Source organism: Leucoraja erinacea, chromosome 1 (assembly GCF_028641065.1).
Source record: "Leucoraja erinacea ecotype New England chromosome 1, Leri_hhj_1, whole genome shotgun sequence".
NCBI classification, from domain to species: domain Eukaryota; kingdom Metazoa; phylum Chordata; class Chondrichthyes; order Rajiformes; family Rajidae; genus Leucoraja; species Leucoraja erinaceus.
In genome coordinates, this window is record NC_073377.1 from 65,948,680 (window position 1) to 65,965,453 (window position 16,774).

Genomic DNA, 16,774 nt, shown 5'->3' on the forward strand with positions numbered 1-16,774 from the left:
GTGTATCTCTCAATGACATTAGGAGCAACAGAAAGATGATACAAAAGGGGTCAATAATCAAAGCTGGTTACTCTGGAAATGACAATGGGATGTAAAGACACTGACAGTGATGTAATGGTTGCATTGTGTTGGAAATGGAAACCTGTAAAAAGAAAATGGTAGAGAAGTTCCCCACATACTACACATCAGGGACTGAACACTAAATTTTAAAGTTTTCCTGATCTTTGATACGGTAAGGAATAGATGGAGCTGGAACTTGGGATGGATTTAGGTGGAGTGAATTAGATGCTTTGAACCATTCAGATGTATGCTATCTATCATTCCACATCATGCAACAAAGTGAAGCTACATTTTCTGTCAGCACCTGATAATTGGTAAATTGAGATTGGCATTGGCAATTTGGTGATGAGTATTACTCCTTGTTGCTGCATTAAGTAGTTAAAATCTTCATGGCCGACTGCACAGATAGTCAAAGGCTACAACAAGTGAACAGAATATGGATTGCCATAAAGTCTGCATGATATGCCAAATTTAGAAATAGTGTTTTAAACGATTGAGAGGAGGAAGAGACACAAAATCTCTTCGGTACCAATTGGAAACGGTAAATTAGGGCAGTAATCAGCTTACTTCTGAGCAGCTAAAGAGGATTTAGTTTTTAATCAATGCATAATTCTAAATACTCCAGAACCCGTGACAGTGTGGTCAAGTACAGTGGCAACTCAATCTTTAAGTTCACTGATAATACCAATGTTGTTGGCCAGTGCATCAACAATGACGAGAAGGAATACGGAAAAAAAAGTCGGGAACCTTGTGTCATGGTGTCAGAACAACATCCCAGCCCTTAATGTTTAAAAGATGAAAGAGTTAGTTAGTGACCCAAGAAAGCAAGGCAATGATCACAACCTAGTCAAAGTCAAAGTATCCTTTATTGTCATTCAGACCTTTCGGTTTGAACGAAATGTTGTTGCCTTGCAGTCATACATATAATAAAAATAACAAAAACACACAATAAACACAAATTTAACATCCACCACAGTGAGTCCACCAAGCACCTCTTCACTGTGATGGAAGACAAACGTCTTAAAGTCTTTGTCTCTTCCCTCCTTGTTCATCTTCATTACAATCAACTTAACAAGGTCGCTTCAGTGTCGGGTGTGATCAAGTAAGTACAGCAGCATCTTTATGGCAACTGCTCGTGACCACCTGAATCTGCAGTGAGTGATGAATAGTGCTTCCATCCAATCCACCTTGCTTTACACCAAGGATGCCTGCCTCTGTCCATTCTCTTTTCAACTTTCTGGGAGAAGATACAGGTTCATGAAAGCCCAAACATCCAGAACAGCTTCTTCCTCACTACTATTAGTCTCCTGAACCAATTACCTTTTCCACACCAACTTCCTGGAGGTGCTGCCATTCAATTCTACCTCATTTGATTATCCTGTTGTTGCATTTCACATTGTTTTGCACCACAATTTTTTCTCCATGCTGTTGTTTTGCATTTACATTATTTATTGTTGTATCCATCATTACCATGTAAGCTGTGTGGTCTACTGGTTTCAAACAAGGAATTTCATCGCACCCTGGTGTATATGACAATGCAAATCTGAATTTAGAAAGATAGGTGCAGGAGTAGGCCATTCACCCCCTCCGTGCCGGTGAAAGCTGAGCACCAGTCTTCTACGGGAATACACACAAAATGCTGCAGTAACTCAGCAGATCAGGCAACATCTCTGAAAAAGGTTCTTAACCAGAAACGGCGCCTATTCCTTTTCTCCAAAAATGCTGCCTGTCCTGCTGAGTTACTCCAGCATGTTGTGTCTACCTTCAGTGTTAACCATCAACTGCAGTTCCTTCCTACAGAGCGACGCCTGTCCGCAGGTAAAGGCGAGGTGGCGGGGAGGGAGATGGGAAGAGAAATGGGGAGAGAGGAACTTGCTATCGCGGCTTCACTGCAGGTCCCGGACACACGGTCTCCGCAAGAACTCCCCGACACTGGGACAATCCCTCCCCCCAGCTTCCACCCCGGACTGGTGCACATTGCCCCCGTCTGCAACCATTGTGCAAACCCCGGCACTCCCCGTGGAATGTTAAACTAAACACATCTGTGAGTAACACACAAACACGCAGGTCGTCCACCCCATTCTCTCCCCCCGTCTTTCACCGTCTCTCCGCCGGTCCAGTCTCGCCCCCGTCTCCAACTCGCATCTGCCCCCTCTCTCTCGTTGTTACATCCCGCTCTCCTGCTACCTGGCACCCTGTTCGCTTTTTTTTCTCTAATGAACTTTGGCAAGTCGCATGATTCCTTGCGTTTTTTGGAATACCGGACTCGCTTATTCCAACTCTGCTTCCTGTCTGCCAACTAGTTCTCCATCCATGTCAATAACCTATCCCCAATACCATGTGCTCTATTTTTGCACACCAATCTCTTGTGTGGAATTTGACATAGTTTGATGATTTTTATGTGGAACAAATACTACTTGTTGAGCAAGTAATGCAATGCGAGTAAAGTTCCCGATTTTGGTGTTCATCAGTCAGTAGAGAAGTTGGTAGTTATAGGAGTTAGTGCTGATCACACTCCACTGGATTTGATTATCAATCGCGTTGTCTACGTCCCAAGCAACCTTTTGCGATTGATTTCCAGGAGAACTGTTAAAAAAAACACATTACCATTATTACCAAAATTGGGGGGGGATGCAACATGCCCATCTACCCGTGGCTAACCCTGACACAATACCACTCAAATTAGTCAAGAACCACTAGACGCTAACGATCTCACGTCTTTCTGAAAGGAGTACAAACCAGGTGCAAAACTCGTCGCAGTACATGCTTGAAGTTGGCATCACATTACCCGAGCTACATACAGTTCAATGCCGCGGATCAGTAGATGGACGGGCACGCTGGAGGTCCCCGGAACGTTCCAAAGATCCGGGCCGGGTTCGAAAACGCCACACGTCTGAAGACGGGTCTCGATCTGAAACGTCTCCCATTCCTTCTCTCCAGATAGGTGGCCTGTACCAAAGATCCTGCTCTGCTATAGGTGGCCTGTACCGCTGAGTTACTCCAGCATTTCGTGTCTATCTTCGGTGTAAACCAGCATCTGCAGTTCCTTCCTACACGTGACCGATGAGGAGCGCCAGGGGCTCGCACTTCCTCTCGGTTTGTGTGCATGCTGTTCCATAGCAACGGACCAATGCACCGACTCAAGGTGGGTGTTCACAGAGTTTTCATTTAGTGTGACATCGCGGGAGAATCTGTTGTAAATCGTTTACACGTTTTTAATGTGACATTCACTCTCTTGCACGCCTTACTTCAGCAATCTCCAGTCCTGCAGCGGTGCTGCTGATATCCGGCAACATTGTACAGGGCAAAGATACTAGAGGAGCTCCTCTAGTATCTTTGGTACAGGGAACGCTTCCTCAGTGCAAGAAGTGGGCCAGTTTTAAAAGCAACAATAAAACAAAGTGTGGAGGAACTCAGCTGGTCAGGCAGCATCTGTGACCGACGGGGCAGAGTAAAGGGTGGAAAAAAGAGGCTGTCAAATGATAGGTGGGTACCGATGGAAGAGAGTGTGATTATCAGATGAGTGGATTAAATGACAAAGGCTCGAGGTGAAAAGAGACAAAGGGTGTCGGATAAAGGAAGAAGCATTTTAATTCGGAGGGAGCGATATTAGTGGAAAATGACAGGAGGCAGGCAAACGATGGAATAAAAACATAGAAAATAGGTGCAGGTATAAAGGAAATGTGGGGCTCAGGGATGGGTGATGAATGTATGGGGTGGGTAGAGAAACGCGCAAGGTGACTGAAGTTAGACACAAAGTGGATCAACTGATCGGGTCAGGCAGCATCTCTCGAGAAAAAGGATGGGTGACGTTTTGAGTCGGGACCCTTCTTCAGACTGAAAATATAGGGGAGGGACCTGGAGGTGGAGGTTTCTTACCTCCAGATCCCTCCCTTTTCTTTCTCCAAAGATGCTGCCTGACCACCAGAGTAACTCCAGCACTTTGTGTCTATCTTCGGTATATACTGTACCAGAATCTGCAGTTCCTTTCTGCACAAGGTGACTGAAGTGACGGGAGATAGTGGGAGAAACATGTGCACGCTAGGACAGTGCACATGGTAGGAGGAGGTGGGGTATGGGGGATATTATTTGAAATTGGATAATTCAATGTTCATACCTTTGTGTTACGGAATATGGGATCCGATTCCTCTAGTTTGGCCTCACTCTGGCAATGAATGGAAGTGAGAGAGGTCCAAAGACATGGGCAGGAGTACGGACTTCCATCCTGGGACCATAGCAGCTCTTCCAGGTTAAGACAGAGGTCAACGTGCACCTTTTCCAACATTGTCTATCCCATTTGGTGCTACCATTGTGGCTTCCTTTACATCGGCAAGACCAATCGTAGACTAGGCAACCGTTTTACTGTTTGCCAAGGCCTGCTTGATCTCCCTGCTGCCAACCATTTAACTCCCCTTCCCATCTCATACTGACCTTTTTGTCCTCTGCCTCACCCTCCTTTCTTTTCCAGCTTTCTCTGCCCTACTCCATCAGTCTGAAGAAGGGTTCAAATCCAAGATGGTGTCTGTCTATTCCTCCCACAGTTGTTGCTGATCTGCTGAGTTCCTCTAGCACTTTGTGTTTTGCTCAAGATTGCAGCTTCTGCAAAAAGGCTACAAATATGTTTTTTATTTTTTTTATATGTGGTTTGACATTGCCTCTGTTTTTGTTTGCTCCTGTTATGAGTGAAGATGAGAGGAAGTGGGTGACTATCTCAAGGTTTATGATGCTATCTTCTTCTTCATGTTCATGCACCAAAGTCACAGATCATTCCATTAAAAAAACACAGTGCCCTCCATAATGTTTGGGACAAAGACTTATCATTTATTTATTTATTTGCCTCTATACTCCCAAATTTGAGATTTTTAAAAATAAAAAAATCACATGTGGTTAAAGTGCACATGGTCAGATTTTAATAAAGGCCAATGTTATACATTTTGGTTTCACCATGTAGAAATTACAGCTGTGTTTATACATAGTCCCCCCGTTTCAGGGCACCATAATGTTTGGGACACATGGCTTCACAGGTGTTTGTAATTGCTCAGGTGTGTTTAATTGCCTCCTTAATGCCGGTAGAAGAGAGCTCTCATCACATATCATCACATGGATGTCAAATTTTATATGATGCATAATAAAGTCAAAATGTAATGACTCTGAGGAACGTATGAGGTAAAAAAAAAGCCAAAGAACATTCCAGTGAGGAACAGATTGGTGCTGATTTTGCTCTGATATTTCCAGGAGACAAATAAACCGAACATTGTGTACTGAAACTCCAAAAAGCAAGTCAGAGGTTACGTGTGACCAGTACATTTTCCTAATAGAAACATAATTGTGGTCAATCAATCACACTCAAGAATAACAAATTTATACTCAAGGATTTATTGACAGTTAATAAAATATTTAATATGGCAATATAGAACTTGTGAATTTGTAAACGTGGTTGATGTATTTTATATTTCATCTAATTTAATGGAGGGAGCGAATCAGCTGTTTTCTAGAGCTTTGAAACCTCATGCTATCTTCTTCTTCATTGCATGGGGTTTCAAAACTCTAGAAAACAGCTGATTTGCTCCCTCCACTTTGTTGCATGGACACGTCACAGAACTTCCCAAAGACGTGCCATGCAAAGCCTGTGAATTGGCACTGGAAAGTTTATCCTTGAGCAGCAACTAGATCAAAAGATCTTCCTCTTACTGCAATCACAGGTCTCGGGTATTGCCGCCTGGTCTCATTTGACATTGACTCTTAAGACAGTTATAGGCCTTCAACATGGTCAATTTCTTCTCTGCCTTGACTGACCCCAATTATAAAGTCTGAAGTGCTAATGCTGGCTATCTGTGAGGTCAACAGAAAGCTTCTGTTTGATTTCAGGCATTTTTCTGATTCAAGTAGGCAGTTGGCCTCTTTTATTTGTTGAAGAAGGAGCAACAAAGAACTGCAGATCCTGGTGTACACAAAGGGACACAGGGTCCCTTTGGACATAAGGCGTTGGAATAACTTAGCCGGGCCACATCTCTATAGAACAGGTGACGTTTTGGGTCAAGATTCAAGAGATTTAAGAGACATACATTGTCACATGCACCAATGAGCACAGTGAAATTTGGGGTTGATACCCTTCTTCAGACTGATTGTAGGGGGAGGGAGGAAAGCTGGAAGAGAGTAAGGCTCGGACAAAGCATTGCACACAGATAAGTGGGGGGGGGGGTTATGCAGATGGTTGCAACAAAGGCCTGAGATAAAAGCGGAAGTTGTGAGACAGGATGGAAGAGTTATAAATTATGAGGCCAGAGGAAGGAATGTAGGATGTGGGATAGGGGGTGGGGAAATTTAGATGGAGTCCAGGTGGGGCACAAGGGAGGGGATGGGAGAAAGGGGCGTGTAGGGGAGAAGGGGGACGGGGAGGGCCAGAAAGGTCAATATGGGAATGAGAAAGAAAATTAAAAATGGTTAGCTAGTGGGAGATCCAATGGCCTTGGCGGACTGAGCGCAACTGTTCAGGGAAGCCTTATTCTTTTATTTGCTGTTTTTTTTCTTGGCTGGTCATAGTTCTCTTGGTGTTAGCTGGTGCCTTTCCAAATATAGAAGATCAGGGATGACTGTAGACAGTGAATACTGCAGGTGCTGGAATCAGAAATAAAAAGCTGCTGGAGGAACTCGCCACCCACAATGCATCTGTGGAGGGACATGGACAGTTGATGTTTTGCTTCAAGACTTTTTATCTGGACTTTTGCTTGGTAGACATTAACATTATGCCAGATCTGATGTCTTAATCTTCAAATACCATATTCCTCAATTATTGTGAAGACTGAGTTGGCTCATTAAGGATAATGGTGAATTTCATCGTAGGATGACTGCTTTTGCTAAATGGTGGTTGCTGAGAGATCGAGACCGCAAACTTTAACTCTGACATAAAACTCATGGACTACTGGGCAGCAGTGATCATTGCCTCTTATTATGGGTCTAAGATCTGAACGACCTATAGGTGGCACCTCATGGCAGTGGAAAGATCCCACCAACATTGACTCCAAAATGTTGCTTAATTCACTGGAAGGGTAAGAGAACCAATGGCAATGTCCACTCCTTGGCCAAATTCCCTGCAACGTGGATAGACACAAAATACTGGAGTAACAGCGAGTCAGACAGCATCTCTGGAGGATAGGGTCGAGACCCTTCTCCCGAATAAGGTGACGTTTTGGGTCGAGACCCTTCTTCAGACTGAGAGTCAGGGGAGAGGGAAACTAGAGATATGAAAAGGTGCAAAGAACAAAAGAATGAATGGTATGCAAAAGGACAAATCAAAGCCAACAACAATGATCAAGGAAAGGTGGAGCCCACAATGGTTTATTATTGTCAATGGAGAAGGTGATAGCGAGTGGATATAAAGAGTGAAACTAAGCAGGACAACAGTGAAATCAGTCGGACATCTAGGGTGGGGGAGGGACGGAGAGAGATGGAATGCAAGGGTTACATGAAGTTAGAGAAATCAATATTCATACTGCCGTGTTGTAAGCTGTCCAATCAAAATATGAAATGCTGTTCCTCCAATTTGCGTTTGGCTTCACTCTGACAATCGGAGGAGGCCCAGGTCAGAATGGGAAGGGGAGCTAAAGTGTTTGCCAACCGGAGATCGCATAGGCCAAGTCGGACACAGTACGTCTTCTAGAGTTCTTGTTCAGATCTTGCATAAATGGTTTTTCCAGCAAAGTTTTGGCAAATTGAGAGGATGTTCACTTTTTTAATCTATTTTTTAATCTTATTTTTGTAGCGAGCAAGATGTCATTAACTTCTTTCTTTGATTTTCATTGCAGGCTTCATTATTAAATGGTTCTAGCAAAATGAACCAGCTATCCATTACCAAAAAACACAAGGAAAAAACAGATGAGACGCATTTATCTGGAAGGACCTTGAGAGGGGAGATTAAAATGGAACGGGGACCTTGTACCTCAGAGGCAATCAATCAAAACGGTGCAGAAATTTTATACCAAAGTAAGTTAAATAAAAGAGCATTCAAGAAGGAACTGCAGATGCTGGAAAATCGAAGGTACACAAAAAGGTTGGAGAAACTCAGCGGGTGCAGCAACATCTATGGAGCAAAGGAAATAGGCAACGTTTCGGGCCGAAATCCTTCTTCAGACTGATAGGGGGTGGCGGGAAGAAAGAAGGAAAAAGGAGGAGGAGGATCCCGAGGGCTGGGGGATGAGAGGAGACAGCCCGAGGGCTGAGGAAGGGGAGGAGACAGCAAGGGCTAACAAAATTGGGAGAATTCAATGTTCATGCAGACTCCCCAAGCGGAATATGAGGTGCTACTCTTCCAATTTCCGGTGTTGCTCACTATGGCAATGGAGGAGACCCTGGACAGAGAGGTCGGACGGGGAATGGGAGGGGGAGTTGAAGTGCTGAGCCACCGGGAGGTCAGGTAGGTTCTTGCGGACCGAGCGGAGGTGTTCGGCGAAACGATCGCCCATAAAGATTATTTATCGCCAAAAAAATTAAATAAAAGAGTAGTTGGATCAAAGAAAACTAATCCGTGACTATTTAAGAGTAGTTATGTTTTACTTTAGTTTATATTGACTGTCCCAGTAAAGGTTATAATGGATACTTCATTTAAGTGATGTACAGATGCATAAAAGCATTTTACAATAAATGACTTACAGCAATCTTTCCAGGAGCCAACGGATCCAGAGGTAAATAGTGACCCCCCCAACAGATCTATACATGTTATTGTTTCACAGAATATTTGTCAGAATAATACAAACCACAACATATATATCAATGGAATTTTGTACCGTCAATCTGTGACAGTATCTGCAAGAACTTTGGTTGGGATTTTTTTTGACCTCTTTTCACTTTGCCTTCATGACGTTACTAAAACTTCATCACAACTCATATTACCTCTGGTGAAACAAGAATATCTCTAAGGTACTTCTCAACTGTTATTTTTCCTTCCATTTCCAGTTAATATTGATTTAGCTAGTCTTCACCTCCTTCAGGTCCCGATTAAAGTCACTCTATCGCTATAATATACTGGCAACCTTCATGTATAGTCAAATATGCTCAGATATCACAATATTTATTGCATGAGTCTTCCATTACTTTGCTACGCAGCTCTGAGATATTATACTTAAAGTTAGAATGAAAGGCTATAGTATTTGTTCCACCCTTGATTTGAACTGTACATTTGATAATGTTTTTACCATACAATATAAAATGAAATAATTATTTAGTAGCATTAAATTAAAAATATGATTTAATCTCCAAGTACTTCCTTTTGTGTCTAATGAAATGACAAGAACCCCAACATACATGAAATTGTCATTTAACAACTTGGTAATACACTGCATCGTAAATTGATGAATGAAAAGAAAAAGTGTAAAATCTGACAAATAAAGATGGTGCTCTTAGCTGTGATACTCAAGGAAAATTTTGGAGTATATTTACCTTATAATTCATTCTATAACTTGACCATACACTTTTCTGCAGGGCATACAAAATAATATGATAGCCAGTCTTGTGTTTTTTATACAAGCAGATGCAGTTGAGGTTCCAGAAGGACTTAAGGATGGCTAATGTTGTACCTCTATTTCAGAAGGGCTGTAAGGAAAAGCCTGGGAACTAGACCAGTGAGCCTAACATCTGTGCTCGGGAAGTTACTGGAGAGGATTCTGGGATACAATATACTGTATTCGCATTTGGATAGTCAGGGGCTGATTAAAGATAGGCAGTATGGTTTTATACATCGGAGATCATGTCTTATGAATCTGATTGAGTCTTTTGAAGATGAAACCAAAAAAGTTGAAGAGGGCAAAGCTGTAGACGTTGTATATATGGACTACAGCAATGCATTTGATAAGATTCCACAGGGTAGGCTGCAGGGGAAGGTTAGATCAAATGAGATCCAGGGAGAGTTAACTGACTGGATAGAGAATTAGAGAATTAGCTTCCTGTAAAGAAGCAGAGGGTGATGGTGTAAGGGTGTTTTTGGGACTGGAGGCATGTGACTAGTGGTTAATGGAGTTTAATGCAGATAAGTGCAATATGTTGCGTTTTGGGAAGTCAAACCAGGGCAGGACCTTCAGGGTGAATAGCAGGACACTGGGGAATGTTGTAGAGCAGAGGGATCTAGGAGTGCAGGTGCATAGTTCTTTGTACATCTCCAAGTTTGCAGATGACACAAAGCTGGGTGGCAATGTGAGCTGCGAGGAGGATGCTATGAGGCTGGAGGGTGACTTGGACAGGGGTGAGTGGGCAGATGCATGGCAGATGCAGTATAATGTGGATAAATGTAAGGTTATCCACTTTGGTGGCAAGAACAGGAAGGCAGATTATTATCTGAATGATGTCATATTTGGAAAAGGAGAGGTGCAACAAGACCTGGGGGTCCTTGTTCATCAGTCAATGAAATAAGCATGCAGGTACAGCAGGCAGTGAAGAAAGCTAATGGCATGTTGGCCTTCATTGTGAGAGGATTTGAGTTTAGGAGCAAGGAGGTCCTGTTGCAGTTGTATAGGGCCCTGTTAAGATCACACCTGGGGTGTTGTGTGCAATTTTGGTCTCCTAATTTAAGGAAGGACATTACATCTATTGAGGGAGTGCAGCGTAGGTTCACCAGGTTAATTCCCAGGATGGCGGGACTGTCATATGATGAAAGAATGGGCCGACTGGACTTGTATTCACTGGAATTTAGAAGGATGATCTTATAGAAACATATACAATTCTTAAGGGATTGGACAGGGTAGATGCAGTTCCCGAAGTTGGGGGAATCCAGAACCAGGGGTCACAGTTTAAGAATAAGGGGTAGGCCATTTAGGACTGAGATGAAGAAAAAATGTCTTCACCCAGAGAGTTGTGAATCTGTGGAATTTTCTGCCACAGAAGGCAGTGAAGGCCAATTCACTGGATGTTTTCAAGAGATTTAGATTTAGCTCTTAGGCTAAAGGAATCAAGGGATATGGGGATAAAGCAGGAATGGGGTACTGATTTTAGATGATCAGCCAAGATCATATTGAATGGCGGTGCTGGCTCGAAGGGCCGAATGGCCTACTCCTGCACCTATGTTTCTGTTTCTATGAAAGTGGTGTCACAGGTAGATTGAGTGCTTTAAAATTGGCCTTCATCGGTCAGGGTATTGAGTATAGAAGTTGGGATTTTATATTACAGTTATACAAGACGTTGATGAGGCTGCATTTGGAGAATTGTGTTTGGTTTCGGTCACCTTGCAATAGGAAGGATGTTGTTATAGGGAGCTATAGGGAGAGGTTGAGCAGGCAAGAACTTTAGTCCTTGGAGCACAGGAGGCTGAGCAGTGATTTTCTGGAAGTAGCAATGTTACAAAATTTTTGAGATTTAAAAAATCAAGTCTGCAATTTATCCCATCAGATAAAGCATAAAAAGAGGTTTAATTTGAACCCTAATTCATATCTTCAGTATTAAAAAAGTTATGGCCATTTTCATACTCGGAAATTAGCATCTTGTTCCCTATTGCTTTTCCATTGACTTAGCACAAAAGCTGTGATCGAGGACAGTCTAAAGCCCATAACTTTCTTAAAAATTAAGAGAACTGAAAGAAATTTTCAGTTATTATGGATTGAAGCATTCTGAAACAAATATGAACCAATCTTACTTGGATGACCTGAAATTAAAGCATATAATTAGTTAGTTACCTAATTGTAGCTAATTACAAAATTAATTTACTAGATCTAAACATCTATCCATTTCTTAAGAAAAGGTTAACATTTTTAAATAGTCTAAGTGTCCAAATACCATTCACAAAGAATTCACAATATAACATGATTTTTAAATCTCATTGTCATGAATTTATAGGCCAAATGGAAGGAATTTAATGTTTAATTCCCGTAAATTAATGGCCATTTTAATCATCTTGCGAGTGTTTTTTTCTGGAATGCGATTGATTGGAACGTTGCGGTTTGCGGTGAATTTGAACCCCATATCGGCAGGCAAAACACTGCCGGTTCGTATATTTCCATAATCACATTTTCGGCAATGAAATTTTGATTAGTCATCCTAAGAAGCAAGTTTATATGTAAAATAAACAACTTACCTTATGTTTTGTCCCCTACGTGAGATCTGTCCCATTGACGGCGTTAGAAGTCGCTTTTTTATTTTACTCCAGCGATTAAATTGTCCCACGATTTAAAAAAAAAACTTCAGAGAATGCAAGTTGGAACAAATTTTCAGCATCAGCTAACAGCCCGAGAAAATATATCTCGGACAGGCAGGAGAAAACGGCATTTTAATCCCCTCCCCAAAGGCGCCAAAGTCACGCACACGGTCAGTGGTAAAACTGCAGCGCCGCTGAAGGTAAGTATTGTAACATACCTACTGGAGGTGTATATGATCACGAGGAGAATAGATAGGGTGATCGCTTTGTCTTTTACCCAGAATAGGGGACTCAAGAAGCAGAGAACATAGGATTAAGGTGAAAGGGGAAAGAATGAATAGCAACCCAAGGGACAACTATTTCACACGGAAGGTGAAGGGCATATGGAACAAGCAGCCAGAGGAAGTAGTTGCGGTAGTTACTAAAACACCATTCAAGAGGCATTCAGACAGGTGCATGAATAAGAGAGGTTTAGAGGGATATGGGTCAAATCCTGGCAGGTGAGGCCAGTGTTGATGTGGTATCTTGGTAATCATGGGCAATTTGGGCCAAAGGGGCTGTTTCCATGCTGTATGACTCTAGTACTCCAAGTTAATAGTTCTTATGATACTATTTATTCAGCACACATGGTGAGCAAGCTGCCAGATCTTTGCAATATAACCCTTTCCAGATTCCTTCTGGAAATGCAATGGAAGACCACCCTTGTAAAACTTCTTCCAACCATGTTTTATATAAAATGAATATTTTCCAATTTTTTCCTTCTTCCAGATGGGAAGCTAACTGCTACCTCAAGCCCCAAGCAACGGCTGATTGACAAAATATTGGCCAGACGTAAAGTTGAGCAGTTTTTCAAGGAAGAAGAGCATCATGCACAAAATAGGTCAGAATCCTTCAGTAATTGCTTTGAATATCATGCTTATCTCATTACTAGCACTAGTATCTATAAGTATTTTGAAAACCATGAGTCCCTTTTGTTTAGAACAATGAATACAAATATTAGTTCAGTGTAAGTATATTTACTGGTGTAAAAGCTTTTCCAAATGGACGGATTTTTTAATCAGTTAATTCTAGCCCTTTATATTAAAGTACTGCTCCTCTTCCATCTTCAGCTGTACTGAAGATGGAAAAAAATAAAAGGTGATCAAGTGAGCACAATGGAATTGCAGAATTAATACAATGAGGAGAATCTAATAATGTCAGCAAGACATTCAAAGTTAATATGCTCAGAATATTATATTTTTGGATTTAACGTGGGACAGCTTATTAGAGAGAATTAAGTAGTTTTGTTTTCAAGAGTGCGATTGGATGGTGTGATGTTCAAAGGGTCCCAGTTGTTATTGTACACAAATCACTGAAAGTCAATTTGTGAGTGCAATAAGCGAAGTAGGAAGTAGGAAGACTATGTTTGTTAATCTTTATTATGGCAGGATTTGAGTACACGAGGAAGGATGTCTTGCTGTAAATATTTAGGCCCTTTGTAAGACTACTTTTGGAAAATTGTGCATGGTTTCTCTCTCCTTACCTAAAAAAGGGATGTACTTGCAATGCAGGGAATGTTGTGAAGATTCACTGGACCAATTCCAGGATCAGAAAGTTTGCCACTTTACAAGGTATTGAATAGATTAACCTTGTATTCTCAAACGTTTCCTGGAATGGTAGGTAATGGTATTGAAAGTTGCAAAATTCCAATAGGATATAACAGGCTGCATGCAGGGGGGATGTTTGTCTTGGCTAAGAAGTCTAGAGTAGAGATCACTGATTTAGAATATACTGTAGGTGAAGCCATTTAAAATTAAGATGAGGATATGTTTCTTCACTCAGTGGGTGGTGAATCTTTTGGAACTATCTACTGCCAGAGTGCTGTGGAGGCTCAATAAAGAGATAATTAGATTACTTGATGTTATTGGATACAAGAGCTATGGAGATAGGACAGGAAAATGGTGTGAAGGCTAAAAAAGATTAGCCATGGTCCGGATGAATGGCAAAGCAGGCTGGATGGACTATTCCTGCTTCTGCCTCTTACGTCTTTATTTTTTATTGAAGGTGAACAATGTTGGAGTAGATTTAAGTGCTAATCCATTTGTGGAATTGAAATCTCAGGCTCCCACTTTGGACAATCATCAGCTGACCAACGACCCGAATGAGTTTTACTGCAGGTTTGAAAATCAGAAACGTAACCCTGGCACCCCCTCCCCAACCAACAGAGCCAGACACCAGTCTACAAAGAATGGGCCCTGCACCCTCTCCTTCCCATTCACCGCTTCACACCTACTTAAGGCAAGACTCCAGTATGAAAAGACTGGACCATTTCCCACCCCAACCAACACTTCATTGAGGGGGGATCTTATAGAAACTTACAAAATTCTTAAGGGGTTGGACAGGCTAGATGCAGGAAGATTGTTCCAGATGTTGGGGAAGTCCAGAACAAGGGGTCACAGTTTAAGGATAAGGGGAAAATCTTTTAGGACCGAGATGAGAAAAACATTTTTCACACAGACAGTGGTGAATCTGTGGAATTCACTGGCACAGAAGGTTGTTGAGGCCAGTTCATTGGCTATATTTAAGAGGGAGTTAGATGTGGCCCTTGTGGCTAAAGGGATCAGGGGGTATGGGGAGAAGGCAGGTACAGGCTACTGAGTTGGATAATCAGCCATGATCATACTGAATGGCGGTGCAGGCTCGAAGGGCCGAATGGCCTACTCCTGCACCTATTTTCTATGTTTCTATGTCTATGTTTCTATGTCTTTTTTGCTCCTGGGCACTCAAGTTGCCGAACCAAGCCACAATGCAACCGGTCAGCATGCTCTCTACTGTGCACCTGTAGAAGTTAGAGAGAGTCCTCCTTGACATACCTACTCTCCGTAATCTTCTCAGGAAGTTGAGGCGCTGATGTGCTTTCTTTATAATAGCACCAGTGTTCTCGGACCAGGAGAGATCTTCAGAGATGCGCACACCCAGGAATTTGAAGCTCTTGACCCTTTCCACCATCGACCCGTTGATATAAACGGGACTGTGGGTCCCTATCCTACCCTTTCCAAAGTCCACAATCAGTTCCTTGGTTTTGCTGGTGTTGAGGGCCAGGTTATTGTGCTGGCACCATTTGGTCAGTCGGTCGATCTCACTTCTATACTCTGACCTGTCCCCATCAGTGATACGTCCCACAACAGTGGTGTCATCAGCGAACTTGATGATGGAGTTCGCACTATGACCGGCTACGCAGTCATGAGTATAGAGCGAGTACAGCAGGGGGCTGAGCATGCAGCCTTGAGGTGCTCCCGTGCTGATTGTTATCGAGACTGACACTTTTCCACCAATTCGAACAGTCTGTAGTCTGTGAATGAGGAAGATGAGGATCCAATAACAGAGGGATGCGCCGAGACCCAGTTCTGAGAGATTGATAACCAGCTTGGAGGGGACGATTGTATTAAATGGCGAGCTGTAAGCAATGAATAACAGCCTGACATATGAGTTTTTGTTGTCCAAGTGGTCCAGAGCGGAGTGGAGAGCCAGCGAGATCGTATCCACCGTTGATCTGTTGTGGCTGTAAGCGAACTGCAGTGGGTCCATGTTTTTCTCGAGGTAGGAGTTGATTTGCACCATATTCAACCTCTCAAAGTGCTTCATCAACACCGACGTTACTGCCACCGGTCGATAGTCGTTGAGGCACGTCACCTTGCTCTTCTTGGGCACCGGTATTATTGATGCCCTTTTAAAGCAGGTGGGAACCTCAGACCTCAGAAGTGAGAGGTTGAAAACGTCTGTAAAAACTCCAGCCAGTTGGTCCGTACAGGTTTTTAGGACACGACCCGGTATACCATCAGGTCCAGGCGCTTTTCGAGGGTTCACCCCTCTGAAGGATTTTCTGACGCAGGCCTCTGTGACTGAAATACCATCACAGCGAATGGGGGCTCGAGAAGGCACATCAGTGTTCTCCCTATCAAAGCGTGCGTAAAACGCATTGAGTTCGTCAGGGAGTGATACTACGCTGACATTCGAGCTACCTCCTGATTTTGCCCTGTAGGAGTTGATTGCATTCAGGCCCCGCCACAGTTGCCGAACATCTGTCACATTCTCCAGCTTGGAGCAGAAATCCCTTTTGGCCTTTTTGATGGCCTTATTAAGGTCGTATCTGGACTTCTTGTAGACCACTGTATCATCAGACATGAATGCCCGGTGTGTCTGGTCTTCAGGAGAGTGCGGATCTCAAAGTTCATCCAAGGCTTCTGATTGGGAAACACTCGGAAGATTTTTGTCGGGATGCAGTCCTCTACACATTTCTTTATGAAGTCTGTGGTGTATTCGTTCGTAGAAATAGGTGCAAATAGAGTGAAAGTGAATGGATGTGGAAAAGTCTCAGGAAGGGGAAATAAACCTGGAAGATGTTCCTTAATGAAGTTTGGATGAATTGTTGGGAGTTGGTGAAGAAAGACATTACCAGAGTTGGTTTCAGATAGCAGGGCTGTGCTGTTTGTAGAATTCAACGCATGATAGAATTACTCAGTTGCTGAAGAACTGGGTATTGGACTTAAAGGGTCTTCTTTAAATCATACAGACGCACTATGAAAGCCTACTTCTGAATAGTGGGATGCTGTGGATGTG

General features: G+C 42.7%; 1 protein-coding gene across 2 annotated transcripts in view; it reads left to right on the forward strand.

Annotated features, from left to right (window-relative positions):
- The first annotated feature begins 2,875 nt into the window (after positions 1 to 2,875).
- The window catches only part of LOC129697647 (uncharacterized), a 49,305-nt gene continuing 35,406 nt past the window's right edge, over positions 2,876 to 16,774 (forward strand). For both annotated transcript variants that reach the window (XM_055636364.1, XM_055636360.1), the window contains exons 1-4: positions 2,876 to 3,004; positions 3,038 to 3,205; positions 7,866 to 8,043; positions 12,944 to 13,055. In XM_055636364.1, the coding sequence (XP_055492339.1) occupies positions 3,167 to 3,205; positions 7,866 to 8,043; positions 12,944 to 13,055 (329 nt within the window). In that variant the 5' untranslated portion in view covers positions 2,876 to 3,004; positions 3,038 to 3,166. The remainder of the gene's footprint in view (positions 3,005 to 3,037; positions 3,206 to 7,865; positions 8,044 to 12,943; positions 13,056 to 16,774) is intronic.